Source organism: Lemur catta, chromosome 12, assembly GCF_020740605.2.
Source record: "Lemur catta isolate mLemCat1 chromosome 12, mLemCat1.pri, whole genome shotgun sequence".
Classification (NCBI taxonomy): Eukaryota; Metazoa; Chordata; class Mammalia; order Primates; family Lemuridae; genus Lemur; species Lemur catta.
In genome coordinates, this window is record NC_059139.1 from 4938910 (window position 1) to 4949127 (window position 10218).

The following is a 10218-nucleotide window of genomic DNA, read 5'->3' on the forward strand; positions in this document are numbered from 1 at the left end:
TTAAAAATAATATTCATTTCTTTATTGCACGTGATCAATTCTGTTTGATGTATAAAAGGCATCTGTGACACTAGTATTAAATTAAAATTAATTTTGAATTTACCACTGATAAATGTATACATGGTATAAGGAAAACTATAGACCCTTTCTAGAATAACCAGACATAGAAAGGTATAATATAAACATAATTCTGCAAAATTGCTAATTCACATGATATTCTTTTTTAAATACCGAGTCCCATAAAAATATAAGTTTTTTCATTAAGTTCTGAAGCCAATATTCCTTCTTGTTACCAATGAACACCAGTTCTTTGAGAAAATAGCTTTCTTTGCAAATATTCTACCAATTCTAGTCTTGATTTTAGCATATCAATCTCATGATACGGGATCTGTAAAGGAAGGAAAATAAAACTGGTCATAACCCTTCCCAATCTGAGATGACTTTGGCTTTCTTGTTACCTTGTTTGTCTCCCACACACCCTCCCACACAGCAGAACGTAAGCTCCTGGAGGGCAAAGACCACGACCACCTTACTCATCCTGTAGCCCGGGAGCCTAGAACAGTGCCTGGCACAGAGGAGGCTCAGTAAATACTTGCTAAATAAATAAGTGGGATCTCTACATAAGAAACAAACAGGATCCACTGTTCTCCAGGAGCTCACAATTGAGGTGGCAAGTTAAATTACAGGATAAATAAAAAAGTAAGCAGATTGGTGACCTAGTACTGAGAGGGAGTGGGCACCTCATTAGATGAGGGTGAGCGGTGCTGATGAAGGGACAGGAGGAAGACACTCAGGGCTGGAGGACGCACCATGGGCAAAGGCGGAATGAGGAGAGAGAGCAGAGAGGCTCAGGGAAGGGGACTGAGCGCTCAGCTGGGAGCAGAGGGGCAGGTCTAGGCCACGTGCCTGGGGCCTGGCTGTGGGCAGACCGTGGAGGGTCTCGAATGTTTAGATGTAGTAAAGTTTTTAGTTTATCCTGTAAGCAGTAAAGAAACAATGAAGGTTTCTGAGCACACACTGGCATGATTAGTTTTAGGAAAATTAACCTGGGAATGTGCAAGATAGAGTGGAAAAAAGTCACCAGATATGAAACCGGACAGCAGACTAGTACAGACAGCACAAAGTCTTAAACATTAAGTGTTGATGAAGCTCCTTATTTTAGTGGGTCATCTTGTCCATTTTTGCTTATTAAATCAGGAGGAAATTAAAACAAAACAGATATTCTAATAATTTAGTAATTCTAAAAGCAGACTTAAGCATAGTTTACAAAGAATATAGGTATGTCCCACTTTTGTACCAAAGCTTTGAAAATTCTGTATTTCAAAATATAAGTCAAGGTAAGCCCAATTAACAAAGTTGGTATTTAAACCAGACATAAGATTCTTGGTCCCTTGGGCTGGCACACCACTTAGTAGTGTTCAAGTAAATTAAAATGGAGACTGGGCCTGAAAAACTCTTGAGCACATAAAGCCAGTTAGGTCTTGAAAATAACCTTAACCTTGCTTAAAGTGCAAATGTTAAGTGAAATTTAACTTGGGCTATTTCTTGTAAATCCTTGTATTAGAGAAAAACAGTACTTAAACTCAAGCAATCAGAAGCCTCCCACAAACTTAAAATTATGTAAGTAGGGTCTTTCTACAGGACAGATCAAACAAGGCAACTATATAACTGTAACCAACCAAATATTTTTTGTTTATTTGTATTCTTCCTGTAACAACCTCCCCGTTGTGTACCTCGGGGGAAGCACCCAGATCACTTCTGGTTCTGTGCTGTCAGATTAATGAATCAGTGTGTGCTCAAATAAATACTTTAAAATTTTATTGTGCCTCAGTTTACTTTTTAACAGTAACCCGAAAAAAGCAAATCTGAATTAGGAATTGCTTTTAGGAAAAAAATAGGTGAAAATATACCTGAACAACTTCATAACCAAGTAACTGTAGGTGTCTTTGTTTAATAGCTTCTTTTCCTAATAAGTGTTTGCTATTAGGGCAAAATCTTTTTGGACCATCAATGCACAGTGCTACCCTGAAAAATGAAAAAGGAGAAAGAAATTTAATTTTTAAATATTTATATATTTTTAGTTGCCAGAGTTTATTTGGAATTTGGCTATTCCTATGTGCCAATATTATTCTCAAGTAAATCATAAATAGGTTATTCTTTAATCTGTTGAAAGAGCATTCAATTTTATTCACATTTATATTAATAAAATATTATAAGAAATTTCCAAAGTTGGGATCCTGAAAATTAGTATTTTAATTTCCAGAATCATGTCTATTTTTTCACTTTCTTAAGAAAAAGATCGTTTATTAACCTCAACACATCTTGTAAAGTCTTGAAACATAAAAACCGCAACGGTTTTCTCTACCTTTTATGGACATCTTCATCAACTGCGAATGGCAATACAAATCCTTCTTCATCTAATTTAATTTCCACATCTGGTGAGAGAAGAAAGGAAAAATTTTTCGTGTGATACCCTCACAAACACTATCTTCCTGCATTCCTTTGTTGTGATCTCCTCCACATCGCATTTATCAATTGGGCTGAAGTCTGCAAAGTAATGATCACAACCAAACAACGATGAGAATTTTAATTTAATTGGCTTCATGAACAACCAAGTCAGCCTTAAATTAAGGCGGCTCAACTACAGTAAAACAAAAGAGTAGGCTCTCATGCTATCGGGGGTATGACAAGAACCATACACGCTTTCGGTTTCTTCTTACAAGAGGCAGGGCTCCTTCAATCAAGAAAGTGAAGAAAACCCTTAAGTTAAGCAAAGTTAAGACCCTGTGCAACTCAAAACTTCCTTCTTTCCAGCATGCCTCTGTGGTCAGGAAAGCATCCTGCATCCCAGCACGTGGTCCATGGGCGTAGACAGACTTCCCTGTCCTTGCCCTCGGGTATGCCGACAATCCCTTTTGTAAAATGAGCCGAAAAAAGGAGAGGAGTGACATGTGATCATTTGAGGTCTATGAACAGCTAAGCTTTATGAGATGCTTTTCTTTTACTCACCAATTTAGAATTGTAAGGGCAGAAGGACTGGTCTCTCTAGTGAATGCTGCCCAGTAGAAATTTCTGTGACGTGGAAATGTTTGTCCCTCAGCTGCCTTGGTAGCCATGAGCCACATGTGCTACTGAACACTTGAAATGTGACTGAGAAATTGAATTTTTTCACCGTTAATTTAAATTTGAATAGCTACGTGTACTAGCGGCTACTATATTTGGACAGTGCAGGCTTAGATAATAACAGCAGGTAATAATTATTGAGCATTTACTCTGTTCCAGATATTATTATTTCAGTCAGTTCTTAAGTCTTTGAGGTCAATATTGTGCTCATTTTACAGATGAGGAAGCAAGGAGAAAAAGGTTAAATACTCTGCCCAGGACATTCTGTTACTATATGGTTAATACGTGAGACTCAAACTCAGTCTTAACTCTGTGGCTATACTGCTAACCACTGTTTCAACTTGCTTTCAGAGGAGGAACTATTCCATTTTGTCTTTCCAAAGACCTTCTGTTGCTACTAAGTCCCACTATCACCAAAAGAGGACAGAACACTTAGTTTTAAAACGTAACTCCCTATGCTACTTACCTATTGTATAACAATAAGGTGTTAACACTTTTGAAGCAAAATACAATCTTGCTCCTAAAAGGTCAATCAGTCCAACCATCACAGATTTATAAAGCTGAAAATCCACAGGGGTCTCCAGGGAACAGCATGGAGTAAGAAATGATTTCACTCGATAGTTAGGAAGAAGTTTCGGACCCTAAAATCATATGTGCAAACAAGAGAAAGAAAAATAAGATATAAAACCAGAGAATAAAGTGAAGGTTATCTGGCATAAAAGTCTGATACAAAATTACTTTATAGGCATGATACTTTTGCAGGTGTCTTTATCAAAATGACAATGAAAAACATTCTTGTTATAGTTCAAGTGTAATAGTTCACAGTATCTTTTAAATACGTTTTAAAGGTAGACACTGGTCACCATAAACACAAAGAAAAGAAAGAAAAAGGAAAGAGGGGGAAATGGGAGAGGTAGGCGAGAGGGAAGAAGGGAAGAAAGGAGGGCAAAGGGTAGAGGGAGAGATGGTGGGAGGGAGAGAAAAGGAAAAGAAACAACAACTGTGGTCACAGTTCAAGAAAACATCTTTGGAACGGTCAGAATTGCTTTAAGGGCCATATACACTCAACCAAAGTTTTTAACATTTTTTTTCAATTGACACATAATAATTGTACATATTCATGAAGTATGTAGTGATGTTTTCATACATATTATGTATAGTAATCAGATCAGAGTAATTAGCATATCATCTCAAACATATCATTTCTTTGTGTTGGGAAGATTTACTATCCTCCTTCTAGCTATTTGAAACTATATTATATAAAGTTTTTAATACATGTTGAGTATCCCTAATCCAAAAATCCAAAATCCAAAATGCTCCACTGAGAATTTCCTTAAGTGTCCTGTCAGAGCTCTAAAAGTTTTGGATTTTGGAGCATTTTGATTTTGAATTTTTGGATTAGGGACGCTGAACTGACAAGTGTAATGCAAATATTTCAAACTCCAAAAAAATCTGAGATTAGAAATACTTCCAGTCCCAAGCATTTTGGATAAGGAATACTCAATCTGTAGTGGAAAATGTGATGAAGGTGACATTCCAGTTTAGTAAGAAAAGGAAGTAATGTAATAAACGGTGCGGGCAAATTGGTTACCCACCTGGAAAAGAACTATTAATAAAGTTAAACTTCTAGTGTGCATCACAGACTAGAATAAATTCCAGGTGGCATGAGATGGTGACCACAGTTAATAACAATGTATTGTATCCTTGAAAATGGCTAAGACTAGATTTTAGATGCTCTTACCACAAAAAAATAAGTATGTGAGGTAATGCAGATGATAATGAGCTTGATTTAGCCATTCCACAATGTATACATATTTCAAAAGAACATGAACATGATAAATACATACTTTTGTGAATTAAAATATATACATAAATTAATAATAATAATAAATAAATTCCAAGTAGATGAAAGATCTAAACAAAATAAGAAAAATATTATTTTAAAATACTTGGTAAAATATTTATGTTAACTTAGTAGTGTCAAAATATATTCTTAAGTGAGATAGGAAACCCAGAAGTCATAAAAGACAAATATATTTCATTAAAGAATACTTAAAAAGACATCATAAATGTATTAAATTTTAAAAATAAAAATATATTACCAACCAGAAGAAATATGTACAATATACATAATAGTTAATTTTTGTTTTACAATGTGTTCTTAAAAAAAGACAACCCAATAGAAACAAATTAAGGCATAGAAAGGCGATTCACAAAAAATGTAAATAGACAACACACATTTGAAACTATGCTGAACTTCATTAATGCTCATTAAAAAGTAATTTAAACATGATATACCCTTTTCACTTAGTTGAATGACAAAAATTAAAGGGACTAATAACACATTGCAAAGTGGGGGAGACATGGCCACCTTCATCATTATTGGGGGAATGTGACGTCTACAACTATTAGGGAAAAAAATCTGTCAGTTATCTATCAAAAATTAATCCAGTAATTCCACTTATAGGAATCTAGTTTATAAATTAATTATAATTTATAATTAATTGTAATTTAATTTATAATTAATTATAAATTAAAAGAAGAAAAAGGCTCCAGTATGATAGGATATGCAAGATGGGAAAAACCAGAAAGTGCATCAATAGTGGAATGACAGGATACGCACGAGATATACCTTTCGTAAAAAGAATGCATAAAATCAGTCTGTACGTCTGTACTAGCCTCAAGGAATATCCATGATATATTGGGCATAAAAACAAACTGTACTTTTATTAGTCAGTCCCATGCCATAAAAAGATAAAAAGGACAGTGTAAATGTATACAAATACATTTGTGCATAGAAATTGCTGTTAACACTGTTCCTTTAGGGATGGAAGGAGATTGGGGTAACCATTATTTACCTACTTATCTTTATATACCTTAGTACTGTCTAAGCTGTTTTTGTGTTTTTTTTTTAAAGACCTTCTTGCTCTGTTGCCCACTCTGGAATGTAGTGGTGTGATCTTAGCTCACTGCAGCCTCAAACTTCTGGGCTCAAGCAATCCTCCCACCTCAGCCTCCCCAGGAGCCAGTACTACAGGCACACCTCACTATGTCCAGCTAAGTTTTGTCTTTTTTTTTTTTTATAGAGATGAGGTCTTGCTATGTTACCCAGGCTGGTCATGATCTTCTGGCCTTAAGAGATCCTCCTGCCTTGGCTTTCCAAAGAGCTGGTATTACAAGTGTGAGCTACCACACCTGGCCTGCTTAAGCTGTTTTAAAGGAAATAGTGGTATTTTATCATTCTTGTACCTTATTCCACAAATCAGACACTCTTAACTGGGAATATAAATCAAGTATGAAGAACCAGGCAAGGAATGGCCAAGTTGAGTGACGCTGCCATTTCTGATTCCATAAAAGGCATGCAATAGTTATGAGGCTAGTCTTTATGGTACTTTATGGGAAGAGCAAACTCTATGTAAACTCTATCAGATAAGAGTGAAACTTCTGGCTTGGCTTAAAAATATACTGCACTCACAAGTAATTTAGGATTTGTTGAGTCCAGACATTCACATTTTGATAACAAACAGCTAAAAACCTTTAAAACTCTCACAGAGAATCTAGGAGTACTATAATTCACATGCCTGTAGCACTTGATAAAACCTGATAAATCCTACACAGAAGGAAATTGGTCCTTCAAGGACAACAACACAAAAACAAGGTCAATTTATCAAAGAAAAGGCTATCTGGTGGCAACTAACTCCAAGTAAATGAAAGTTCTGCTTTTTCAGGAGGTTACTGAGACAGATCAAAAATGAAAGAACTTAAACAACTTAAGGGCAGACAAAAGAAAACTGCCCCCACAGAGAAATAAAGCCATATAGTTTATACTTTTACCTTATAGAAAGGGCATTCTAGGACTGAGGTTAAGAAAAGTTGGGTCAGTTGGGCCAGACTCAATCTGTCCAAATAAGATTCTTCACCTGAAACAGAAAGCATCCCACTCATGGTTAAGTTCGAATTTTGGTACATACAATGAGAGAAGAGAACATGATGAACATATAAAATCAATTTATATACTCCAGAAGTAATGTGCTTTTAAATGACATTAGGAAATAAACTTGTTAGAATTAATTATGCCCTCCTCTTACCACCAATGAAATTGACTTCCAAGAACCCAAGCTCCTAGCTACAGAATTAAGAGAGACTATATTCACAGAACTAGTAGAAATTTTAACTATACAGATCAAGAAATTTGACATATTTGGGTTGCCTTGAATTAAGATGAACAATACTATCCTCTCAAAAAAAAAGGGGCTATAGTTGCTTGCTGATCAAAGGTTCTAACACGTTATTGTGGCTATTATCATCTCCAACGAGAATGCTGCAATTTGTCAGCTGGAGCAGCAAAGTTTGTTTATCTGAAAACAGCTTTCTTCTCTCTATACAATCTCTAGACAATGAATATCCTAATATTTTTTAACTTTTTTTACAGTAGCATCTGTTAACTTCAGATCTCACCTTCAGATTACTATGGGAAAAAATTTTAAGACAAAGTATCACTCAATGTAAATGATACAAAACAAATGTGACTTGAAACCATCACAAGTTCAAAGGCTAATTTTTTCAACTTTCAGAAGCTACAACCAACTCACCTTGAAGACGTTGAAGGAAAAACGGGCTGAATATTTTCGCCATAAAGTTGACTGGATGACGTTCAATAAGTGAACATGAATGGAGAAGTTTCAGTAGTGTTTTGGGTGGAAAATAATTAAAATGAGTGAATAGCATATTTTCTAGCTTCCTAAATAAAGCAGAGGCATTTGGTGGCAAATAATTGAGTTTTCCAAATGGTTCAATTAATTTAGAAACCTGACTAGGTGAAAATTTTTCCGACTGGCAAACAAAAGTTTCTGCCACTGCATCAAAGATGGGTGTTGAAAGAATCAGTTTTCTACTGCAGTACTCCATGATTTTGCTGACAACTTCGGGATCCAAGGTGAGAGAAAGTGCAGTTACCTGTTGCTCTAGGGCTTTTGTAAAAAATCTGTCACTGTGCCCAAAATATATGAAAGCTTCTAAGACTCTTCCAAGTTCCTCATTAGTGAAATGTGTGATGTGCCTCACAACATATTTACCCAATTTTATAACCAGAGGAAGTGCCTGAGTTTGATCAAGAGCAACGAGGGCAGTGAGCATTTGGCTAATCAATTTAGGACTCAGGTTGGGAACTATTGAAAGGGAAAAATTGTTTATCTTATTTAAAAATGTTTGCTGTTGGTCCATTTTTTCAGCACAGGCCTGTAATATTCTATAAAGGGCCACAATATCCTCTGGGGTAAATATTTCCAATTTTTCACCTTGCAGTTGATAAATAATCAGTTCTAGTGTCACACAATCTGGACCTTGCAGTCTAATCAGACTTTCCCCAAGAACACAAAGATTATGAACTTCCAAGTCACCTCTTTTGAGACGATTCTGGCACTCTGCCACCAGGTTCAGTAATAGGCTACTTTGAGGATCCACATGCGACAGAATCAGAGATTGCAAAGCAGTCACCAAGCTAGCATTTGACAGATGTGAGGGTTCCTGTTCAAACTGAAAGCATAAAGCTTGAAAGAGGCTATTCTCTAGTATGTCTTTTGGCAGCCTCCGATCACCATCTTTTTTTTCCACTTCACAAATCCGTTGTAAAGCTCCTGCTGCCACAGTATCAGGGAGAGTTTCCAGTGTGCTTATGAAACTTAACACTTCTTCTGATGAAGTGAAGTTGTTTAGTCTTCTGATAAATACTTGTTCGTCCTCATTTTTAAGATTTTGCTCAAGCCTGTCCCAGTCACGTACTTGAGAGTATACTGGCTCACCAACTGGATGAGGGTCATTTCCATTTTCTGAATGAAACTTTTTACAGCAGGCATGACGGAATCTTATCCTGAAAAGCTCAGGTGCTTGTGAACAGAACCAAGGACACAGATGCCCCTCGACTACCTTGTGAATGTGATTTATAGGTTGATTTTTTACAGCAGCTCCATGTATCCAAAAATCAGATACGTGACAAAGGTTCCTCCGCAGGGTGATTAAAGCCATGCCATCAGATTCTCAACTTCTCTTGATTTATAACTAAAGAATTAAAACACATGGTCAAATACACTGAGGACATGACTCACTCAACAGCAATGTTTACAAAACTACCAATGGGTACTTGAAAAGACAGAGTGATAAAAATGTCCCTCTAAAATATAAGCACCAGAAGATCTGGGTCTCTGAATCCTAGAGTGAGAAAAGTGGCATCTAACAATAGTTATCGCTATTACTTGCCAGGCACTGTTGCGTTTTATACCTATTAACTTACACAAATTAAGTACTTTCATCGTCATTTTATACGAGGAAAAAGTTGGACCACAGGTAAATTACTTTGCGCAGTGTATGCTGCTAGTAAGTGGCAGAACTGAGCTTCAAACTCAGGTAATCCAGCTCTTAACTGTGCCTCTTATATGTTTGTTGAAGAAAGGAATTGTGTTTGGTTAGAAGTAAATTTATCCAAAAAAGAAGAGAACGGGTAAAGTGGGCAAAAATAGGATAACTAGTGCAAGGCAAGGGTAAAAGCCTGCTTAACGGGCCCTGAGATGGATTCCCCTCGGTGTTAGGGTTCAGCTAGGGTTGAAGGAAAAAGGCTTACCTACCTTGGGAAGCGGAAAAAAGGTAGAATTAAAAAAAAAAAAAAAGCCAACAAAACAAACGTCAACCGGGGAGGAAGGTGGGGTGGCCAGTCCAGACTTAAACACCCCGCTGAAGGATCTGGGAACACGAGTGTGCAGGACAGAGGGGACGGGGAGCCCCGGGGTCGCGTTCTCCCTAGAATGAAAGGGACCCACGGGCCGAGCACCCTAAAACGCGGCGCCTGGGGACCTTCGCTGAGACACCGGGCGGTTGTCGCAGCCCGAGAAGGGACGGCTGGGCCAGAGCACCGATGGAGCCTAGCGACGCCGAGGCACTGCACATGCCTGGCCCCGCCAACCAAGCTGAAGGGGCACCTACCGCAGTCCGCCCGCCGAGCGTTCAGAGAAGCCGTGGTAGCACTGGAACCTCGTGGGCCTCCGTACAGGAACGCGGCGCCGGGACCCTGCAGCCTGGCGCATGCGCAGGCCCTGCCCACGG

The 10218-nt window shown here is 37.5% G+C and overlaps 1 protein-coding gene across 2 annotated transcripts; it reads right to left on the minus strand.

Moving 5' to 3' along the window:
* Positions 1-10161, minus strand: FASTKD3 (FAST kinase domains 3). 2 transcript variants are annotated; one of them, XM_045565624.1, is made up of 8 exons: positions 10099-10161; positions 8523-9180; positions 7716-7766; positions 6958-7043; positions 3590-3764; positions 2366-2435; positions 1911-2025; positions 1-388 (listed from the first exon to the last, which is right to left on the minus strand). In XM_045565624.1, the coding sequence occupies exons 2-8, from the start codon at positions 9145-9147 to the stop codon at positions 290-292; spliced, it is 1221 nt and encodes a 406-aa protein (XP_045421580.1). In that variant the 5' UTR covers positions 9148-9180; positions 10099-10161; the 3' UTR covers positions 1-289. The 2 variants fall into 2 exon arrangements, with proteins under 2 accessions (XP_045421580.1, XP_045421579.1); XM_045565623.1 differs by having other exon boundaries at positions 7716-9180.
* Positions 10162-10218: the final 57 nt, after the last annotated feature.

Bases quoted from the DNA above. Each gene is read 5' to 3' on its own strand.
- FASTKD3 (XM_045565623.1), bottom strand. From the start codon at position 9,147: ATGGCTTTAATCACCCTGCGGAGGAACCTTTGTCACGTATCTGATTTT. The intron at 7,044-7,715 runs GTGAGTTGGTTG...TTTCTGTTTCAG, and splicing joins TTTCCTTCAACGTCTTCAAG to GTGAAGAATCTTATTTGGAC. The intron at 3,765-6,957 runs GTAAAAGTATAA...ATATGATTTTAG, and splicing joins TAGAATGCCCTTTCTATAAG to GGTCCGAAACTTCTTCCTAA.